The following is a 23547-nucleotide window of genomic DNA, read 5'->3' on the forward strand; positions in this document are numbered from 1 at the left end:
TGCTCTGGCCTAGCGCCAGTCAAGTTTGTATCGGTCCCGACCCCGTTTAGTTCTACACGGTGACAGCTCTAGCAACCGGTTGGTCACGTCACCGGTAGGATGACGTCAGAGTGATAAGGGGAATTCCGTCCCCTACTACAGACAGCCCAGCCCAGCCCGTGGACGAGCTGGAGCTCCTCAGGCTGCTGGAGGGAGGGAGACAGACAACACGCGCTGACACGTGAGGAGACCGGCCGGCGTCATTCTACACCACCATGTGTACTGCCCGCACACAGTGTTCTTCATTCAGCTGAGACGGGCTGAGACACGCTCTGCTCTGCTCTGCTCCGGACGAAGATGTGAGAAAGTCACCTAGCGGGTTTAATGGCAAAACAAAACTTAAAAGGTGTCATGCGTAAAACGCCATCCGGGTCATAAAGCCAAGATCTAAACAACACGAGCACAGCACCAGCCGAACTGCATGTAAGTGAATTTTGAATGAAAACTTTATCCATACTAGGCTACCTGCTGTAGTAGCTACTACCACTTGTTGATGGTTAGTATCATGGTGATGATATGACGGTGATATTAATTGATCAAGTAGATCCATATTGATGAATATTATAAAGGAAATGTATTTTTGTTTTGTTTTGTTAATTTAGTCTAGCTGTGGGACAGCTAGTGCACATTAATTAACATTATAATGCCAGCTAGGTAGCTAATTTCAACTGCGCTCCCCCCTGGGCAACGTGTTGATTTCCAATTAAGCTCAGTTAAGCATTATTAATAAACACTTCTAGCCATGGTGGTACGGAAGTAAGTAATAATCTACACTGTTAAAAGTTCTGCTCTTCAACACGTGCATAGCCTATCCCCCTGAATTACCTTGAACCAGAAGACAGAAATGAGGGAAAATACATTAATAAATGCCTTATTGTGTGCTCTATGACCTTTTCATAATTGGTCTGTTTGCAGTGGGAATAGGCTATTGATCATACACTGACTGACACTGACACACTGACACATAATGACAAAGTCAGCCAAAAATGCAGGTGGAAGAGCAATCATGACATCTTTATCTTTGCTAAAGTCCATCTTCCCTGAGTGAGCAGATCACTTCTTTGTGTACAGTCGTACATAAACTTATTCATTTGCTCTGCCCTCATTTAGATGTTTGGTATCAGTTTGTAAACACCAGTATTTCCACTGAATTCTGGAGCCACACCAGTTGCCAGTAAACAGTTACCTACTGTTTTTGGTCAGTGTTCTTGACTAGCAGGTGTTAAAGCAATGCCCCAGGCACCACTGGAATGCTGCATTACACAGTTTTGGGCTCTGAACAGCTCACAGCCTGATGCCAAACTTCACACGATAAAGGCAGAGAGGGTTTTGGTGTCGAAAACACAAGGTGTTTCTTTGCATTCTGTCCAAATCTGCCTTTGGTTCCCATAGCACTCCAGCAGCGCCTGCTTGTTGCGATGTGTTTTATCAGAGGAGCCTATCCTCTTATCCTCTGTTATGTTATTCTGTCCCTGAGCCTACTGAGTGCTCTGTATTGAATCTCGTCAGCGCTGGACATGCTCTCTGGACAGTGGATCCGCACCACACGCTGAGCATGGCTGACCTCTCTCTGGACAGTGGATCCGCACCACACGCTGAGCATGGCTGACCTCGTCATGGAGCTTTGCCACAGAAGGGATCAGTGACAGTGCGAGGAGGATGTAGTGCTAGCTCAAATGTCCGCTGCCTCCAAATGCTCCCAAGCTCCTGAGGTGGCCCGCCGGCGCCGGGGGTCGTCTTTAAATAGGAAAAAAGCACTTGAGTTGAATGCCAGAGAGGGGCAGCGACCTCTGACCTCTGAGCAAGGTGATCTCAAGCCTATCTGTGTCTCAGAGGGTGATTCAGCAGAAACACAAGGCTTGTTGTCCTCCAGCTGCCTGGGTAGAGGAAGAAGGAACAGATCTGTGAGGGTCAGCTGATCAGCTCAGACTGAGTTTTCAATATAGACGGTTTTCATGGGATTGTGCTGCTAGGGAACAGTTTGGAACCTAGCTTACGTCCTGTGACTGTCAGTTATTGCACTAGCAAACACTGCAACAGGAAGTAAGTTTGGGGCAATTTAGAATACACCTTTCCTAACCTAACCGTGTGTGTGTGTGTGTGTGTGTGTGTGTGTGTGTGTGTGTGTGTGTGTGTGTGTGTGTGTGTGTGTGTGTGTGTGTGTGTGTGTGTGTGTGTGTGTGTGTGTGTGTGTGTGTGTGCAAATCTCATACTATATAACTCCCAATTTCTGAGACTTTCATAACTATAGCATATAGGATTATGAAACCCTTTCAAAACCCATTGGATAATGTGGGAAAAACTGCCATGTCATCGAGCTGGGCAAAAAAAGCTTCTTAGTTCCTGAAAAGCAGATTTCACCCAACCGTGACGATACGGAAGTAGCGTTGAGGAAACATGTAACTCCTGTTTAGACCTGTCCTACAGGTCGCTCTATGCACAGTTGTCAACGTTAATTTTGGTACTAAAGCGGTTGTGTTGCTCTCTCCGCAGATTAATTTTGGTACTAAAGCGGTTGCGTTGCTCTCTCCGCAGATTAATTTTGGTACTAAAGCGGTTGCGTTGCTCTCTCCGCAGATTAATTTTGGTACTAAAGCGGTTGTGTTGCTCTCTCCGCAGATTAATTTTGGTACTAAAGCGGTTGTGTTGCTCTCTCCGCAGATTCATTTTGGTACTAAAGCGGTTGTGTTGCTCTCTCCGCAGATTCATTTTGGTACTAAAGCGGTTGTGTTGCTCTCTCTGCAGATTCATTTTGGTACTAAAGCGGTTGTGTTGCTCTCTCCGCAGATTCATTTTGGTACTAAAGCGGTTGTGTTGCTCTCTCCGCAGATTAATTTTGGTACTAAAGCGGTTGTGTTGCTCTCTCTGCAGATTAATTTTGGTACTGAAGCGGTTGTGTTGCTCTCTCCGCAGATTCATTTTGGTACTAAAGCGGTTGTGTTGCTCTCTCCGCAGATTCATTTTGGTACTAAAGCGGTTGCGTTGCTCTCTCCGCAGATTCATTTTGGTACTAAAGCGGTTGTGTTGCTCTCTCCGCAGATTCATTTTGGTACTAAAGCGGTTGTGTTGCTCTCTCCGCAGATTCATTTTGGTACTAAAGCGGTTGCGTTGCTCTCTCCGCAGATTCATTTTGGTACTAAAGCGGTTGTGTTGCTCTCTCCGCAGATTAATTTTGGTACTAAAGCGGTTGTGTTGCTCTCTCTGCAGATTAATTTTGGTACTAAAGCGGTTGTGTTGCTCTCTCCGCAGATTCATTTTGGTATTAAAGCGGTTGTGTTGCTCTCTCCGCAGATTAATTTTGGTACTAAAGCGGTTGTGTTGCTCTCTCTGCAGATTAATTTTGGTACTGAAGCGGTTGTGTTGCTCTCTCCGCAGATTCATTTTGGTACTAAAGCGGTTGTGTTGCTCTCTCCGCAGATTCATTTTGGTACTGAAGCGGTTGTGTTGCTCTCTCCGCAGATTCATTTTGGTACTAAAGCGGTTGTGTTGCTCTCTCCGCAGATTAATTTTGGTACTAAAGCGGTTGTGTTGCTCTCTCTGCAGATTAATTTTGGTACTAAAGCGGTTGTGTTGCTCTCTCCGCAGATTAATTTTGGTACTAAAGCGGTTGTGTTGCTCTCTCTGCAGATTAATTTTGGTACTGAAGCGGTTGTGTTGCTCTCTCCGCAGATTAATTTTGGTACTAAAGCGGTTGTGTTGCTCTCTCTGCAGATTCATTTTGGTACTGAAGCGGTTGTGTTGCTCTCTCCGCAGATTAGAACAGCAGCCATGTTCCCCGACGCCCTGGAAGCAGCTGGTCGGGTGGAGGGCTTGACTCTGTCCGGCCCGCAGCCCGACCTGCCCGAGCCCGAGGAAGAGGAGGCGGAAACAGGAGCGGCCAGAGGGCCGAAGAGGAGAGGCCGCTACCGACACAGCCTGCAGCTACTGAAGCCCTTCAGGATAACACACAAGTAAACCAGCAAACCATGTCACCTGTTCGTCTGGGGCGGCTGTCTGACTGACTGTCAACCAAACAGGCAGATTCACACTGCCAAAAAACAACAACTTCTTAACAAACATTTATCTCATATTCACTCTATACATCTTGTGAAACTTGTGTACTTGTGCAGTTTACATTGGAATAAGGCAGATCACTGCGTACTAGGGGTGGGAATCACCAGATGCCCACGATATGATACTAAAACGATACTTGAGTCACGATACGATAGTATTGCGATATCGCCGATATTGCGATATATTGAATATTGATCGATATATTGCGATTTCTTACTTTTTTAACTGCAAATGATGTCCCCAAAGGAAAACTTTGTCAACATCTGGTTTATATAAGAACAATTTTCCAGTCTGTACATCTGACTTCAACCATTTTATTGCAGCAACATTGTCAAGTAGACAGACCAACAACTTTCATAAAGTCATGTCATAGTTGCATGCACCTGACAAACTGAACTGTTTGTTACAGTCTACTTACAGTCCACCTTAACTGGATGTGTGTGTGGCTACTGTACTTAGGTAGTTTTTGAACAATGCAACTTCACTTCACTTGCACAAAACATCTTGTGCAGCCCATTCAGTAACTGGGGAATTTGTAAATTACTGTTATGACAAAACTGTTACTGTTAAAACAAAATGAAAATATCTTACCGTTTGTTTACTGCTGGCCTTGGAACGAACGTTTATAGCAGCCCGGTGGCATGCCATGGCCTGCAATTTTTTTTTTTTTTTTTGCAATATCGATACTTGGCGTCCAAATATCGATACAATATCGTCAGGCAAAATATCACGATACTATGGTGTATCGATTTTTCGCCCACCCCTACTGCGTACTGTCAAGAAAATGACACTTGATTCTACAAAAGACACGAAACAAGTTGCATTTGCACCACTGCAATATTCCCCCCCTTGTTTCAAGAAAGTGAAAGATTTTAGGACTCAATAATAATAAGACTGGATGACTTGTTAAGATGGATATGTTTTGCAGTGTATAGACAGATGGACAAACACACATACACACTCAAAGATACACACATACACACTCAAAGATACACACGTTGAGGCAATTCTTGCTGTAGTTGTGTTTGCTGGCCGTCTGAGGTCCTGACTGCAGCAGGACTCAGGCCATGATAAGGAAAAGGGAACTTATCCGTCGGCAGCAGACGGGCTGTTTGAACAGCGGCTGATAAAAGGCTCCTCAACTTCTTCTTTCTTCTTTCTTCTTTTTTCTTTCGCTGCTCCCTCACATTTTTGTGAAGGTCGTGCAAATTGCTGTTCAAACATCGTGGCCATGAGTCACCTTCTCGTCCACTTTGGCCAGCAAAGGCGCCGGCACTCTGCAGGGGCCTGTGGGTGCACACACTCCCAACATAGCACCTGTGTGTGTGTGTGTGTGTGTGTGTGTGTGTGTGTGTGTGTGTGTGTGTGTGTGTGTGTGTGTGTGTGTGTGTGTGTGTGTGTGTGTGTGTGTGTGTGTGTGTGTGTGTGTGTGCGTGCGTGCGGGCGGGCGTGCGTGTGCGCGTGCGCGTGCGTGTGCGTGTGCGTGCGTGTGTGCGTGTGTGTCGTGTCTTATTTCTCTGTGCTCTTCCTCATTCCAGGCACCAGCACCCAGTGGATAACGCTGGCTTCTTGTCCTTTATGACTCTGCACTGGCTCTCCCCGCTGGCACTGAAGGCCTACAAGGCGTCCAGCCTGTCTATAGACGATGTGTGGGGGCTGTCCTGCCACGAAGCCTCCCAAATCAACTGCCAGAGGTGAGCTCACCCAGGTGCTATAATAAGCTGTACCTGCTGAAAGTCACCTGTGCTGCCTGCGCAAGTGATGCTGAACTTTGGTAGTTCCTGACCAGCATATAACCCCAATATGTGTGATTCTCTCTGTTGCTCCGGTAGTGGAGAATGGCCAATTAAATTTTTCCTCTCTCCGTTCACTGCTATTGTATTGAGGAACAGGTCTGAAAATCAGATTCTGACAATATATAAAAACATGAGTACATGTTTCACCTTGAAAAAGTTAAACTGAAATTCAGTCGGAGGAAAATTATGGAAAGAAGAAAATAATATGCTGATCAGTAATTGTAAAATAAATCTAAAAGAAAAGAAAAGTGGGAGACAGGACTTGGACAAAGCAGATGATTTTCTTTGTACTGCCAAAGTTCAAGATGGAAACAGCATTTGGACAGTGTCTAACTGGGCGAAGCGAGACGTTGGGGTGGTGTATGGTGATATTGATACTGGAGCACAGGAACAGACGGGAGTCAATCTGATCAGTTAGAGATCTTAGTGATGCGTCAGCCGAGAGAAATGACGTCAGCGATATTAGTTAGTGGTCTTTCCTCGTACTGAGAGAGAGAGACATGTGATCTATATAGTGCTCAGTTAGGTCAAGGGCTCCCAAACCTTTCAGCAGCCAACCCCCAAACAGTGCCAGAGGCTCGCAAGCCTCACTATCCCCGGAGGTGGTTGAAGCATACAAACCTTCGTGTGCACATGGTGAGAATTTTGTGGACAAAAGAAGCAAAATGTAACACTCATGGTTCAAATGTGTTCTTTCTAATAATTTTCAAATTGTATTTGACACATTCTGTAGTTCATACATTATTTAGGCCAATTTCAATCATTCTGAAATAATCTTGTGACCCACCTAGGGGTGTCCCGCGACCCCCCGAGGGGTCCCGACACCCACTTTGGGAACCACCGAGTTAGGCAATGATATGCTATCTGTCAGTTAGATGACAGATAGATATTCAAATGACAAGGTTTGGCTCCTGCATGTCTCCACTTGCTTTGGTAAAATAACACAGGTTTGGTGTAACAAACCATCTGGCCGCGTCGGGTTAATACCATGAAGTAACGACTAAAAAGATGCAGTGATTTTGCACCTTTCTCTGGCATGTCTTGTTCAATTCACCTGGATTTGCGCAAGATCATGAGATCACAATCACACGACAAATCCATCTTACCACCAATCTATTGGTTTGAATCTGACACCAGGGGTTCGCACCAATCAGCATCCTATGAGGCAGTTATGGGCGGGCTTTGGTGTGGCGAGAGCGAGCCTGTGATAGACGGATGGTTCATCCAATCACCTGCCACTGCCAGGTATTTCTTCAAAGTGTCTGCCCTTTGAAACGGTTTCCCGTGTGTCTCGTTCCCAAATGGTTATTCGAAAAGAAACCATCTGGCAGCGTCGGGTTATTGTTAAATAGCGGTACGCTATAATACAGAGACTTTTTTCTAAAGGTGAAAAAGTCATTTTTTCATTTCCTCGTAACTAGCCCCAGGTGCAGATGCCCAGCTGTGCTTGCTGTGCTTGGGCCGAGGTGAAGCTGATATCATATACCACTAACCTACTGTACTTTAATCTCACTCTGTGGGTTCACAGGGATTGTTTTCCACCCATAAACAAATATTGAGGAAGCTGCTTGACTTTGCGTGCCCTGCATGTGAGCCAGATGAATGTGGGGACAACACTGTTCAAACACAGACAGCAGCAGGGAGACAGGTGTCAGGCCAAGGCCAAACGGGTTGCATTCTGGGTAATCCTAGTGTGGGAGTTTACAATGCTAAGGGTGAGATTCCCCTCTGTGTGTGTGTGTGTGTGTGTGTGTGTGTGTGTGTGTGTGTGTGTGTGTGTGTGTGTGTGTGTGTGTGCGTGTGCGTGTGCGTGTGCGTGTGTGTGTGAGACACTGTTATGGGCAAGCCTGTAACATGTTCAGTTTAAATTGGTCCTAAACAATATAGTGTTGCTTGACACAGGGGACGATTGTCGCCATTCTGAAGTAATGGAAGTCCCTCTCGCCACCTTCCTTTCAGCTGTGGTTGATGGACATTGCCTCAGTTGTACAGATGGAGAGTGAGTTAGTCCTCAGGTTCCTGAGGACTAACTCACTTAAGAGATTTTCGCCCAACTGGTTTCACGTGGACCCCTTGCGTGGTATCCTATGTACAACATCTCTTGCAAGCACATAAGCACCTCACGCGGCTGGTAGCACCACGTTGTAATGCAATACATGGCTTTTCTTTTTTCTTTTTTCGCTCCTTTTCCTGTGTCTGAGACTGTTTGATTTTGTTCTTTGTATTCCGAAAAACATTGAAAAATAAAATATTGGCGGGAAAAAACAATATAGTGTTGTATATGCTTGCCTATTAATAATAAGATTAAAACAAAGTAGCCTACAAAAGGCGAATGAAAATCAAAATAAATTAATAAAATAATAATAAATAAAATTAGGCTATTAAAGCCCAGCACAGGCAAGGACACTTGCGACTATTTTGGCTGAACAAAAAAGACAGAAAAGGTTTTGACGGTATTGAAAATCATACCGTCGGTATTTCTAAGTACCCCGGGAATACGGTAATAATACCTTAATACCACCCAAGCCTACTTTTGTGTGTTTGTGCTTTCTATGAACTGGTTTGTTTGCACTGTGTTGCATGTGGTCTGCCCACGTGTGTGATGATTGATGAACATCCCGTCTTTATTTACCAGGACTAATGGCGGGACGGGAGGCGGCTAAGAATAGCAGGATTTAGGAGCTTACAGTGAGAGTTAGTTATGTCATTAACCCGTCTACTCAGGAGGACGCACTGTCTCGCTCTCAGTCACACGCTCATTAGCTGTCTTTGGCTCAGGCCAGGCTAGACCAGACCATAAGCCAAAAGGCATGGTGTGCCTGCTAAACTATACCCAGGGAAAGACATGGTGTGCCTGCTAAACGATACCCAGGGAAAGGCATGGTGTGCCTGCTAAACGATACCCAGGGAAAGACATGGTGTGCCTGCTAAACTATACCCAGGGAAAGACATGGTGTGCCTGCTAAACTATACCCAGGGAAAGGCATGGTGTGCCTGCTAAACTATACCCAGGGAAAGACATGGTGTGCCTGCTAAACTATACCCAGGGAAAGGCATGGTGTGCCTGCTAAACTATACCCAGTGAAAGACATGGTGTGCCTGCTAAACTATACCCAGGGAAAGGCATGGTGTGCCTGCTAAACTATACCCAGTGAAATGCCCAGTTGTAACTCAAAACCCCTTCTGGAAGTGGCTTTCATCAACGGGCTTTAATGATTGGCAAGAAGAGTGTGAGGGAGCGCTGCGGCTGCGTTGTTGAGTGCTTGCTCAAAATAGAACCAATGCTTTTTCCATTGCTCGTGCTGCAAATGAAGGCCTCATGACTTGACAGTATAGAGGAGGGGCATGTGAGAGAGTCTACTCTTGTATCTATCTAGTGACAACTGTGTTTAGTAAATGAGCAGGCCATGGCTTTGACCAGGGCTAGAAGGGAGGGATGTGCTACTAGGGGTTCACCATTCAATAAAACTACAATACGATGCAATATACAGTGGAATCCGCTTATAGTGATCACGGTTATAGTGATCAACCGCTTATATTGATCAAAAAGCGTCGTCCCGAATCATTCCTACTATACACATGCTGTTTAAATAATTTGCTTATAGTGATCAATACTCCGCTTACAGTGATCATTTTGGGCCTTGTCCCACCTGAGAACAATGGAAGAAATGTTTAAAACAGTAATTTTTCTTTTTTTTTTACTCAACAACTGCCAAAAATGAGCCAACGAGATACAGCAGCGAATCGCGATACTTGATGCATGTCTGTATGAGGAGAGATCACGGCATCTCTGTCTGTGGAGAGATGGCGGTGTCTCCGTCTATGCGAGACCGCATAGACGGGCTGGAGGCCTAACTTACTGTATGGATTTTTAAAGTCAATAACATTACTTTACTTTATATGTACAGTATTCATGGAACACATATACAAATGTCAATTAGATGGTGATCTGCGTGAGAAATAAAGACATTTTTGTTTGTTTGTTATAATGATCATCTGCTTAGCCTATAGTATTTTTATTTATTTATCTTTGATTATAATTTGACCCGTCCAAAGGTAATCACTATAAGACGAGTGCACTGTAGAACATTTCAGTATTGCTGTACAGAATTGTGTTTATTTCTGAGGCAGAAATATTTTTAGCAATGGTATTGGCTTGCTGGAATGTACAGTAAACAACAATTAAAACATGTCACGTGTGGAGAAGCACATGAGGAAAGCATCAAAGGGGCTCAAAAGTCTGAAGTTGGCTGGCTGATATTGTGGTATAATGGCTGGTATGCGTGAGCTGAGTAGCTGCGGTGGAGGGGGGGGGGGGGGGGGGGGGGGGGCTTTGCTTTGTGTTTACATAGCAAGAACAGTTATGCAACGGCGATGCACAGCCCAGACGATAGCGAGCGGGGAATGGGAGAAGCGCCCTGGGAGAGTTGACACTTGACGGTGCTCAGTGAGGTGCGAACACACTCTTGGAACATCACCTTCTTTTGCCATCTATCAAACTCGGAGATGGCTGTTATGAACGTTTCAGGCATATCTGAAAGCAAATCATTTCTCTTGCGGACTGCTGTGGTTCCCAGGTGATCTGTGCACGTGCGCACACACACACACACACACACACACACACACAATTCTGGCCCCCACATATTGCCATTTTTGTGAGTCTTTGTTGTTGCTTGTATTTATTGTTGCTAATGGTACACGTGTCCTCTGACTTTACAACTGTGCGTCCTGGTGGCTCGCCTCATAGCACGTGTACCACGGAGGCTCGGTCCTTCGCGTGGTCGACGCGGGTTTGAATCCGACCCGAGGTCCCATGCCGCATGTCATCCCCTCTCTCTCTCCTGACCTTTCCTGTCTGCCTACTGTCCTATCTAATAAAGGCAAAAAATGTAAAAAAAAATAATTAAACAAAAAACAAAAACTTTACCTTGGCTGGACATGCTGTGTAAATATATGCTATAGTTCAGATGCATGTTAATATGGGAGATTCTTATTTAGTTCTGGCTACTTTTCAGTAAATTGCTCACGGTGTTTCGCATTGACAGACTTCTGCAACATGTCAGAAAGACGTCCATTTATTGCTCACTCTTGAAGCCTCGTTAGCAGTCAATCAAGCTGTGTACTGTGTGCAGGAAGCTATTCGTTGTAACTTCTCAGCTGGATTCAGCACCATTTCACTTCAAGTAGTGTTAATTATCAAGCTATGTGAGAATCTAGTTGGTTTAATGCTCTTTCTATCTCTGATACGTTTTTAATAAAGCCATTAAAGCGTAAATTAGTTCCTGCAGCTGCTGCTGCTGCTGCTGCTTTACCGAGTCATTAGCAACAATGCATTTAGCCAACAAGATATTTGACCCTCGTCACATTATACAGCGATAAGAGTACGTTAGCAGATCTTTAACATGTTTGGTAGTTTTCTAATTAGGTAATGCATCGTTCGTTAAAAAATATTGTACGTTTGTAGGTCACCTTTAAAGTACTAATTATCTCCACGATGACTCATTACATCATGTATCCACATTATCAGCCTACCTGCTGCTTTCATTGTATTTTGTGCTTCTCGGCTGTCTTGATTGCCAGCCTGTTTTTCTCCTACTGTTCTTGTATCATCTTCACTTCCCTCTGGACTTGAAAGACTGATTAATTGGCGGTTTCTGTGGAGTGCTGTAGTGTTTAATTACCAGATTTACGGAAAAGTAACAAGTACAAGAAGTATTTTTATAACTTGTAATTTTGCCCGTCGCAAATGCTCATTTCCATGCACAGTTAATTGGTACCATGACAGCACTTTGCATAGCAGTAATGAGGGAGGGAAATAGTTGGACTAACTATTGAGTCTCAGCATTCAGGTGCATGAAGTGAAACAACAATAGAATAGAATAGAAGAGTTTCAGTGGAGTTGAATAGTTGATGAAGTGGTCATTGTCTTGTGTGCTCCTGCTCAGGCTGGAGTCTCTGTGGCACGACGAGTTGAAGAGACGAGGGCGAGAGGGGGCGTCCCTGACCAGAGTCTTCTGGAGGTTCTGCCAGACGCGCATGCTGGTGGCCATCTTCTCCCTCCTCCTCACAATGGTGGCAGGCTTCGTGGGGCCCGTGAGTACCCTCCAAATCCTCCTCTCTCTCTCTCTTTATTCTGCTGATTTGGCTAATGCGCCTTTCAGCATGGTCGCTGGCTCCCAAGTCCGGGTGTCTTTTTCTGAAAATGGCTTCATCCCGTTTCACGCTGGTCTGGGAATTGAAATGAAAACATACTGGGAGATTACAAAGCCTTAGATAGTGAAACCCTTATTAATACCACAGATTAGCTGCTTTCTACCCAGTCACGCTTTGCCTCAGAAATGTGCTGTTTTTTCCCCATCTGCCACACTTTTTGGCTTCATGTCCTAAAATGGCTTCAGCCTCAGACAATAGAGAAATACAAAGTGCAGAGATATTGCAGAACAATGTTGATGAGGCACGTTTAATAATTGATTTTAAACGGAAGGGTAATTATGTCTCCATGTCCATGTCTGTGATGTTATTGAGTGGGTTCCATTATTCCCTGCATCCTAAGCTGTTTGTTTTGATGCCATGCTATGTGCACAATACTGTATGTGCTAGCACCTACCCGCAACTAATAGCATTAGCTGGATTTAGTTGTTACACAATGACACACTTGACATTTGTCTCGCATTCCTGCTTGCTTTAGTACACTGACTGTGCACCGCCTGGTATATATTGCTCCGCAATTCATGGATTGCAATCTTACCGTATATAATTTACTTCCCGTTCCATCTTTTTCTAATTATCAGTGTTTATAATCACACAACTCTCTCTGCATTCTCAAGGTCATCCCAGTTAGGCCTTTAAATTGTCCGTTTCCGCTACCAGCCCTTCTTCTTCTATCGACCTTTTGATGCTCATTTTACTGATATGATCTCTAATCTGTTGATTCAAAATGTTCCTTTCTTCCCCTCCTTCCCTCTCATCCCCAGGCTCTGCTGGTCCGGGCTTTGCTGGAATACTCTCAGAGCCCCGAGGGCTGGCTGCTCTACGGCCTGTCTCTGGTTGCCGGGATCTTCCTCATGGAGCTGATGCGCTCCTGGTCCCTGGCTCTCATGTGGGCCGTCAACTACCGCACCGCAGCACGCCTCCGAGGGGCGGCGCTCACCTTCGCCTTCCACAAGATCCTCCGCCTGCGCAGCACTAAAGACGTCGGTCCAGGAGAGGTAGGTGGTGTCACCCCGGAGAGAGACTCTGCTCCAAATGAACTAAACCATCCGTCGCCTCAGGGAGACACATTCACGTGATTGAAATGGATTTAATTTGCACTACTGTAGCACACCCTTTCTGCCCAGAGCGCCCCAAATCCCATAGCCTGAGGGAAGGGAGGTTGTCTAAGATTAGTAATTTGAGCGGATTAGCAGGAATCATCAGTACATGGGAATGACATGTTCGCTGGTGAGATTAAGTGCTGATGTCTTAATCGGTGTTGTTCAGGGTAGATTTTGTTCTGATTTGTTAGGTGAATGTTGCGTGTCACTTTGTCTCTTTCCGCCCAGTTGATCAACATCTGCACCAGTGATGGCCAGCGGCTGTCTGAGGCGGTGTCAGTGGGCTGCCTGCTGGCCGGGGGCCCAGTGGTGGGGATACTGGGTCTGTCCTATACTGCCTACTTCCTGGGACCCACCGCACTGGTGGGGTCGGCCATTTTTATCATCTTCTACCCAGCCATGGTATGACTTCAGCTCGAACATCTCTAACATTGAGTTCAATCAAAAGAGAGCATGAAAACCTTGTTCAGATGGAGTTTGAAGGTTTTTGTGTAAAAGCTGCTCTAACACTAGTATAATAGATAAATAACAACACAAATGTGTGCATACGCACTACGCACACATACACAGAGGCACACACTTTCAGTATTTTCAGAGTTTTTAATATACTGTAAATTGTTGTCGGTACAGCGGTAAAGGAAAGCATTTTCATTACAGAATGTTCATTACGTTACAGAAAGTCCTACCAAAAGTAATGATCAGAGGCAATACGGCAATGAATGATGTTTTCCCAGTGTTTTCATTAGAGCATGTTGTAAACCTTTTATCACAAATAATGTTCAGGGACGGCGTGAGTGCAGCAGTGAAGAGCATTTTCTAAAAGTTCTCCCTAAAGTAATGACTCATTGTTCAACTTTGGGTGTGTTCAATTTGGTTCATCATTGCCAGTCAGCTTTTTAAACATGAAAAATCTGCAAGTTAATTGGAGTTGTTGCAGAGCACAACCAGTGTTTTTAGCAGCACCATATCTCTCTCTCCCAGGCCATCAATCTCTTGTCAACTTTGTTGCTGTTCCCTTCTAAATGGTGTTCAGTCTAAGCCAGAGTCTGACAGTTGGAGACCTTGATATTGATGTGAGAGACATTTATCACTCTTGCCTCCCAGACAGGCCTGCGGCGTCGCTGATGTGATTGTGTCTGCTTTCATTTCCTCTCCTGCCACTTATTTCTCTTGTCATCGTTTCCCCTCTTCCTGTCTGGACAGATGCTCGCATCGCGGCTGACGGCGTATTTCCGCAAGAAGTGTGTGGTGGTGACCGACCGCCGCGTGAGGCTGATGAACGAGATCTTGGGCTGTATAAAGTTCATCAAGATGTACTGCTGGGAGGACGCCTTCGCTCAGAACATCCACAGTGAGTGGCCGCCGTGTCGCCCGGGCGACTCTGGCGATATCATATATGCACCGCTCATTTCCTGCTTTTGGTCGGGACCAAGCGGTTCCTGGGTTCCATTTATTGCTGCTTTTTATTATGCTTATTATTATTTATTTATTTTTATTATGGTTTGGGGTTGTCTGTACGTACGTACGTCCGTACATCCATCCATCCGTCCGTCCGATGTTCGTTAACGCGATATCTGAGGAAAACCTTAACGGAATTTCATCAAATTTGCCTCAAACATCTACTTGGACTCAAGGATGAACTGATTAGATTTTGGTGGTCAAAGGCCAATGTCACTCTGACCTCTCGAATGCCATTTTCAAGCTCGTTAACGCGATATCGCAGGAACGCCTTGACGGAATTTCTTCGAATTTGCCTCAAACGTCCACTTGGACTCAAGGATGAACTGATTACATTTTGCTGGTCAAAGGCCAAAGTTCAAGGTCACTGTGACCTCACGAACGCCATTTTCAACCTCGGTAATGCCATACCTCAGTAACGCCTTGACGGAATTTCTTCGCATTTTGCTCAAACGTCAAAGTCTGGACAGACATGGATGTCGACTACTCACTTGTTGGCGGAGGCGTATATTCCCGGGGCGCTCGTTCTAGTCGCCGACTTTCTCTGAGTAAAGGGTGAGCTCATTTGGACCTAAATGAGTAATAATCATCAGTTTATCCCCTGAAATTAGGCTTATCCTCTGAGCGAACTGGCAGGATACCCCTGACCCTACATCTATTTTCATTAGCTCCCTCTGGTTAAGCCATCCACTATAATCAAGGCCAGTTTGAATCCCGCGGCTTCAAGGTTAATGTGCAAGGTGTTGAGAGCTGTTTGATACCTTGAAGGGCCTGTCAACAACGCTCTACTTAGCCACAAATTACAGATGGCCTTTTCTCTTGGCTGTATGTGGGTAAGGATACATTTCCCCCTTTAATCACACTCCAAATTAGCCAGGTGGGACTCGTTTCTACACCGCTCTTCTGTGATTACCTATTGTAATGACGATTAATTGGTATTCATCTTAACGGCCAGCGAGTCTTACAACACAGCGTCTCTCTACTTCCACCCGTATAAAACCAGTCCATTTACTTTCAATCTCCATTGTTGTTAACTGGATGATGGCGGTGTTTCTGCTGATTGGGCTGAGGCGTTTGCTTTGTTATCCGAGCAGCATGGAGGAAAACACATAGCATCCAAATAGGAATCCCCACAGGGAATGAAAGGTGTTTAGGGGGGAGGCTCGTATGTCACACACATTGCTGCCTGCGCTGAATACAAGGCCTATTTGCTTCAGTGTTTGCACCCGGTGAACTGGGTGAGCAAAGCAGCCAACACATGCATTTGGGAGATATACACAAACATGGAGCAGGGAGGGCAGGACGAGGGCACTAGACTTGGATGCTTTTCAAGCTCCCGCAGGTTTTTAAAGTCCTTTTCATGCCATGTATGGATGTGGGGCCCTTCTGTTCCCTCGAGGCTCGTGAGTCTATTTCCGTCCCCACTGTGTGTGTGTGTGTGTGTGTGTGTGTGTGTGTGTGTGTGTGTGTGTGTGTTGTTAGTGGCTCTTATGGTGGTGTTGGTTGAATGTTCACAGGGGATCCTTTGGGGAGTCACTTAAAAGTTTCTCTCTCTCTCTCTCTCTCTCTCTCTCTCTCTCTCTCGCTTTCCTTGATCTCTCTCTCTCTCTCTCTCTCGTTCTCTGTCTCCCTCCCTCTCCTCACCAGAGGTGCGATCGAAAGAGAGGGGCATCCTGGAGCGGGCTGGGGTTGTCCAGAGCCTCACAGTGGGCGTGGCTCCCATCGTCGTGGTGATAGCCTGCGTGTGCACGTTCACCCTACACATGACCTTGGGCTATGACCTCACTGCGGCCGAGGTATTGTTTTTATATGAGGAGCCGATAGTCGCCATGTCGTCTAAATATTTCCCCATGTTGGCTACACCTACTTGTAAAATGTCATGAATTACTCTTTACTTATGACTCATTTAAAGGTAATCATACGTACTAATTACTCAACAGGAGCAGTAATTAGTTGCATTACTTCTTGCAGTAAAGGCTCCTTGTTTTTCCCTGAGTTTCACAAGGCTGATAAATTGGGTGTTGTGTTTTTTGTAGTGGAAAGTGTTTTGCTGCCCACACAAAGTTTACGAGGGCCGATAAATGCTAACACTTCATTTTGATATTCCACCTACAGAGAGTCAGAATATTTGTTCTATAATATTAGTTGACATTCAACAATTATTATTATTTCTCCCCCGCTTTGTCTGTAGCTGTTTAACAGATTCTGTTTGCTTCACATTCCATACACCTGATTCTCATCACCTGGAGCTACTAAATTATTCAGAGAATATGTAGGTATGTTCATGAATTGTCACATATATACACATATTGACATATATATATATAGATCATCTGTTAAACATCTACAGACAAAGCAAATACATTTAAATTGTTGAATGTCAACTAATAACGTGTTGAAACGTTACAAATACTCTGTGGACTCCCTGTAGGCCGACTATCCGCTTACACTGACTGAAATAAATTAAAAGAAATGTGAATCCTTCAAGCTAACAACCAAACAGGGATTTATGTGAAGAAAGGAGGAAAAAGGAGAGAAAAGAAAAGGTTCATGGGCAGATGATTAAGTAATACAGTAACAGTATGTGTGTGTTACTGGGATTGGTAACTTATCCGGGATTGGATCGTGGAAGTAGCAGTTCCAGCAAACTTCCCTTTCCCGCTTAGCCAGCCCTGCCTGGGGGATCCCGAGGCATTCCCAGGCCAGGGTGGAGATATAATCTCTCCACCTAGCCCTTGGTCTGCCCTGTGGGCTCCTCTCAGCTGCACGTGCCTGGAACACCTCCTTAGGGAGGCGCCCAGGTGGCATCCTTACCAGATGCCCGAACCACCTCAACTGGCTCCTTTCTACCCAAAGGAGCAGCGGCTCTACTCCGAGTCCCTCACAGATGACTGAGCTTCTCACCTTGTCCCTAAAGGAGATGCCAGCCACCCTCCTGAGAAAACCCATTTCAGCCGCGATTTAATGACTACATTTTAAATTGTAATCCGTCACACTACGCGTTACTGAAAAAAGTGATCACATTACTGTAACTTGTTCATCACTGGAAACATACTCTGTGTTCTATTTCCCACGTTTCCTTGTTTGTTAAAGAGAGTTAACAGAAAGATAATATCTGTGTTGAGGTAATCACATTTGAGAGCTAACCAAAGGGATAATTTTTCAACAAGCAGCTGTTATGAACTTGATCAAAGAAGAGGCTGTCTCCAGCTGTGATGTGTGTGTTTCTATGTTGTGTGTGTATTTTACAAAGCGCTTCATGAATTTCTTGTTGTGTGTTAGAACTGGGCTCTCTTTTCAGTAGCTCGTACTGTTGTTTACTCAGGAGATAATTCAAAGAATAACTGCCTCCATTTCTGCGATCCCTGCCCCAGGCTTTCACTGTGGTTGCCGTTTTCAACTCCATGACTTTTGCCCTGAAAGTCACACCTTTGGCTGTGAGGTCGCTATCGGAGGGCGCTGTGGCAGTCAAAAGATTTCAGGTAGGAAATATGGACAAGTGCTGCCATTATGTTTAACGTATGGCTCAAGTTTTAGACACATGGTAAAAGTCGCACATTAGTGGGAGATTGTTTCCGAGTCAGAGAGAGAGTGAAGTCAGCAGGCCTTTCTGCCAAGGCTGGACCAAAATACTCTGTGGAATCTGTGTATAATGCATAATAAACAATACCCCATCATTTCTATGTCCACAGAGGCTCTTCATGATGGAAGAGAGAGAGGTTGTTTTGGCCAAAATGGAGGATCCTAGCAATGCGGTGGAATTTCGGGACGCCACGCTGGCATGGGAGAAAGCCCGCCCTCCAGCCGCGCTCAAACCCAACGCTCCCCCCAAGACAGCGTTTCAGAGAGGGGGCATGAAGAGGGTGCTGCGCAGAGAGAAGCTCAGCCTGTATATGATCACAGAGGAGGGCAAAGGAAACGGCCAGGGCCCCAACGGCCAGAGTCTCCTCACTAACATGGAGCAAGAGAGTCCACAAAGCACCATCTCCTCCACCCAGAGCATACGACCGCCACTGCACAAGACCCTGCACCGCATTGACCTGCGTGTTAAGAGGGTAAAAGCACGCATACACACGCACGCACGCACGCACGCACACACACACACACACACACACACACACACACACACACACACACACACACACACACACACACACACACCAAGTGGATTAAGCACAGTTTTATTCCCATAGTTGGAATCAAAAAAAGGGAAAGTTGCAACGTATGTCCTGTGACCTGACAAAACATACTCTTTTCTTGTCCGTTTGCCCAGCTGTATGTATATTTTTTGAAACATGTAAATTAATCAATCAAGATATTCTTTTTAGAGTGCGTCTTTCCCTTCTTCTTTTTTTTATTCTTGAATTTGAAATTTGAAATCAACGCACCAGAGAAGCCATATATTTTATACATCTTCTTTCCCACTATTATGAACTTTCTCGGTTATTCCCATAGTTGGACTCACATACTGTTGCACCACATTCACATAATGGTATTATTGTTTCCTTCTGTAGGGGGCGCTGGTGGGAATCTGTGGAAGTGTTGGGAGCGGAAAGAGCTCTCTACTGTCTGCTCTACTGGGCCAGGTGAGATTCTACTGGACATTCAAGTAGTTATTTTATTCAGTGTCAGTTTTCTCATGAGACAGTGCAGACATGGAGAATTGAGTTTAAAAGTGGAAAGTTAGACGATTCTATAGTATACATCTTCGACTACATCTTCTGTGGTATATGACAGCAATGAAGCGTTATCTTGTTCATTGTTCATAATGTATGGACTTATCTGGTTCTTATTTTTTATATTTACCGCTGTTTATGCATTGTCTAAATATGTCATATTTACTGCTAGTGTCTGATAAATGTTTGGAAAGAAATGTATCAACTCTCTGCCTCCAACCATCTGTGTTTGTGTTGCAGATGACTCTGCTGGAGGGGAACGTAGCAGTCAGCGGTGGTTTTGCCTACGTTTCCCAGCAGGCCTGGATCCTCAATGACTCACTGAAGGAGAACATCCTGTTCGGGAAGGAGTATGACCAAGACAAGTAAGCTCACCCAGCATGAGCACAGTGAACGAACTCAACCACCATGACCGCATTGAATGAGCTCAACCACCATGACCGCAGTGAACGAGCTCAACCACCGTCCATGACTGCAGAGAACCAGAGCCAAACGGGCTTGTGCTTTATCCGTAATGTTGCATCCCTGTTTCCTCATCAGATACAACGCTGTCCTGGAGGCCTGCTGTCTCATCCCCGACCTGCTAGAACTGCCATATGGAGACATGACTGAGGTATCTGTAGAAAACTGATTTTTCAGCAAATGCTTGGTACTTCAGTATATGTCTGTACTCTCACTTAGTGCAGCGACCTTGGATTTTGCCAAATAATGTGCACACAGGCATTTCAGTTCATGCAAATGCCGTTTCACAACTCAGTGCAACCGCAGCAAGAGACAGGTGCTTTGCTGAACGCTTGTCTTGCCTTCTCCTCCCAGATCGGGGAGAGAGGGGCCAACCTGAGCGGCGGGCAGCGTCAGAGGGTGAGCCTGGCGCGAGCCCTCTACAGCCAGCGGCCCATACTGCTCCTGGACGACCCTCTCAGTGCTGTCGATGCTCACGTGGGTTCCCACCTCTTCTACCATGCCATCCGCGGCACTGCCAAGGGCAAGACTGTGCTCTTTGTAACACACCAGCTGCAGGTAAGGGGACGTCTGGATTAGTCATGATAAGTACAGGAACTGTCCCTAATAGTTCCTCAAATGGTTACCAAATCAAATGTCCCTTTTGTGTAAGTTATCCATAAACAAACACCGCTGTTACCACCACTTGCTCTAGTTTCAGCTGTATAGAACTGGTTGCATTTCCTTGTTTCACTGCCAATCTGTTTTTCATCTCCTGTCACTTCCTCCTCTCCTGTCACTTCCTCCTCTCCTGTCACTTCCTCCTCTCCTGTCACTTCCTCCTCTCCTGTCACTTCCTCCTCTCCAGGGCACTTCTAAAAGTAACCATGATTAGACAAGATAAAAAAAATATACTGCACCAAAAGTCTCTGCAGAGTCTGTAGCATTAAATCACGCCTGTGTGTGTGTATGTGTGTGTGTGTGTGTGTGTGTGTGTGTGTGTGTGTGTGTGTGTGTGTGTGCGCGTGCTTGCGTGTGTGCGTGTTTCCCCCTAGTATCTGTCGGAGTGTGACTACGTAATTCAGATGAAGGACGGGCAGATTGCCGAGCATGGCACCCATGCTCAGCTAATGGGCAAAGAGCGAGACTATGCCACCCTATTCAACAGCGTGCAACAGGAGGTAATGCCAGGGGCACATGAGGCACCAGGCCAGCTCTTTTGTGAATAAGATTGGCTTTGCCCTCCGACACAATAACATTGTACATTACAAGCTGAATAATTCATGAGCCCAGAGAGGCAGGCCCGGCCCGGCGCCTGGGAAATGTTAATGCATACAGGCCCTTTCATTATTTATGCGGGCATTGATTTACTGGTGAGCTGCTAAAGAGCCTGTCACCGATATCTCTGTTTAAATGACTTACTGGTTATTGTTACAGCTGCCATGATTTGTGGGGGGGGGGCTGTTCTCAAAGCTGGCTAACCTCTCTCTGGCTTTCTTCCCCTCCCTCTCTGTCTCTCAGAATCTGGTGAAAAAGAATTTGAAAAACAAGCAGCAGAGAGCAGGAGAGCAGAAGACTGAGACCGCCGGTGCTGTTGCCAACGTCACAAGACCACAGGTGGAGAAGGAGAAAGGAGGTGATATACCCTACTACCCCCCCCCCCCCCCCCACCCCATGATATCTGCCATGCTACCCCCCATGCTATCTGCCATGCTACCCCCCATAGGTTGAGGCGATGTCTCGTCATAGACGCTGGGTTAGCTGGCTGGGGGCATGGTCAGGGTGGGGTAAATCCTCCCGTTCTATCCATTCAGCAAAGTTAGTATTTAGCTGCTAGCCCAGCCCAGGCAGACATGATCGGGGATTTAACCCCCGCAGTAAACGCACATCTGAACAGATGTCTGTACCTGCTCAATATCCCCAAACCTGTAGTTTAGAGCCGCAGCACCGTCCTTTGGTGAGTCAGCCCAATGAGATATATGGGCGCCGGGTGGTTTTACCCCTATCTGCCATGCTACCCACCATGCTACCCCCATGCTATCCACCATGCTACCCACCATGCTACCCCCATGCTATCCACCATGCTACCCACCATGCTACCCCCATGCTATCCACCATGCTATCCACCATGCTACCCCCATGCTATCCACCATGCTACCCACCATGCTACCCCCATGCTACCCACCATGCTACCCACCATAATAATAATAATAATAATAATGCATTTTATTTTAAAGCGCCTTTCAGGTCACTCAAGGACACCATGCTACCCACCATGCTACCCCCATGCTACCCCCATGCTATCCACCATGCTACCCACCATGCTACCCCCATGCTATCCACCATGCTACCCACCATGCTACCCCCATGCTACCCACCATGCTACCCCCATGCTATCCACCATGCTACCCACCATGCTACCCCCATGCTACCCACCATGCTACCCCCATGCTATCCACCATGCTACCCCCCATGCTATCCATCATGCTAACCCCCATGCTACCCCTGTGCTATCCACCATGCCACCCCCCGTGTTATCCACCATGCTACCCCCCATGCTATCCATCATGCTAACCCCCATGCTATCTGCCATGCTAACCCCTGTGCTATCTGCCATGCTAACCTCCATGCTGTTTCTTCCTATCTTCCTTCCTTCCTACTCTGTCTTCACTCAGAACAACTGATGAAAGCGGAAGAGAAGGGTTCTGGTGCAGTGGCCTGGTCTGTGTACGGTGCCTACATCAGAGCAGCTGGAGGTCCGATAGCCTTCATGGTCAACATGTTCCTGTTCCTCTCCACCACAGGCAGCATAGCCTTCAGTAACTGGTGGCTGAGCCACTGGATCAGGCAGGGCAGCGGGGTGAGTTTGGCTCGCTTCCTCCCTCACTATAAAAGAGGCCTCTCTTTATTCTGAAAGTGGCTCCGCCAAGAAAAATAACTACTATGCTTCACTGAATTGTGGCAGCTGACTGAACATTAATCTCAATGTGCCTGATTAAAAAAGTAACAGCACTACGGTAAACTTAATTAAAAACAAGCACGAGCAGCGAGGAAACAGATGTGCAGGAGAGCTGCCGCTGTCTGCTATTGAGAAATGTGCTTGGCATAGAAAACATCATTGAACTGACTGCTTTTCCTGTGCTTTTTGTATGCTGTTGTGTGGTTTTCTCTAATTCATTAGACAAAATCCTACTTGGAAAGCAGTGTATTTCCCCCCCATTCATAGTAATTGGTTGCTCCATCTGCCTTCAGAACACATCATTAATCTTGGTGAATGAAACGGTGCAAAGCAACAGTATGAGGCTCAACCCACACATTCAGTACTATTCCACTGTTTACGTCTCGTCCATGGGAGCTGCTTTAGTCCTGAAGACAATGAGAGGCCTGGTGTTTGTGAAGGTAAGCTCCCCCAAAAACATTTCCCCCTATTTGTCTTGAGCTCTCTTGTGCTTTGTCCACTTAATAACCACTGATGAACTTTGAAGGGAACATGAAAACTGACTATATATACTTACTAGATATACTGTTGTTGTTGTACAACTTTGCAGCACTCCTCCCTAATTGTCTATTTTGTCATTTGTTTGCACTCTTATAGTTCCAGCGCTATAATTGAAAGTGCCTGTGGGCCAAATCCATTTATCTGACTGCTGCCATGACTCACAGCTTTAGAGTGTGTACTGTGTGTGTGTGTGTGTGTGTGTGTGTGTGTGTGTGTGTGTGTGTGTGTGTGTGTGTGTGTGTGTGTGTGTGTGTGTGCGTGTGCGTGCGCTG

The 23547-nt window shown here is 45.9% G+C and overlaps 1 protein-coding gene across 1 annotated transcript in view; it reads left to right on the forward strand.

Moving 5' to 3' along the window:
• Nucleotides 1–341: 341 nt before the first annotated feature.
• Nucleotides 342–23547, forward strand: part of LOC310789872 (ATP-binding cassette sub-family C member 5) — a 38538-nt gene continuing 15332 nt past the window's right edge. The window contains exons 1-18 of the mRNA XM_083651575.1: nucleotides 342–462; nucleotides 3793–3989; nucleotides 5631–5786; nucleotides 11834–11981; nucleotides 12863–13096; nucleotides 13430–13603; nucleotides 14405–14552; nucleotides 16307–16455; nucleotides 18034–18141; nucleotides 18352–18714; nucleotides 19174–19245; nucleotides 19576–19700; nucleotides 19876–19948; nucleotides 20152–20355; nucleotides 20832–20957; nucleotides 21298–21412; nucleotides 22452–22636; nucleotides 23029–23175. Of these exons, the coding sequence (XP_083507701.1) occupies nucleotides 3808–3989; nucleotides 5631–5786; nucleotides 11834–11981; nucleotides 12863–13096; nucleotides 13430–13603; nucleotides 14405–14552; nucleotides 16307–16455; nucleotides 18034–18141; nucleotides 18352–18714; nucleotides 19174–19245; nucleotides 19576–19700; nucleotides 19876–19948; nucleotides 20152–20355; nucleotides 20832–20957; nucleotides 21298–21412; nucleotides 22452–22636; nucleotides 23029–23175 (2709 nt within the window). The 5' untranslated portion in view covers nucleotides 342–462; nucleotides 3793–3807. The remainder of the gene's footprint in view (nucleotides 463–3792; nucleotides 3990–5630; nucleotides 5787–11833; nucleotides 11982–12862; nucleotides 13097–13429; nucleotides 13604–14404; nucleotides 14553–16306; nucleotides 16456–18033; nucleotides 18142–18351; nucleotides 18715–19173; nucleotides 19246–19575; nucleotides 19701–19875; nucleotides 19949–20151; nucleotides 20356–20831; nucleotides 20958–21297; nucleotides 21413–22451; nucleotides 22637–23028; nucleotides 23176–23547) is intronic.

The sequence above is a fragment of the Poromitra crassiceps genome, assembly GCF_964638095.1.
Source record: "Poromitra crassiceps genome assembly, chromosome: 15".
Taxonomy (NCBI): Eukaryota; Metazoa; Chordata; class Actinopteri; order Beryciformes; family Melamphaidae; genus Poromitra; species Poromitra crassiceps.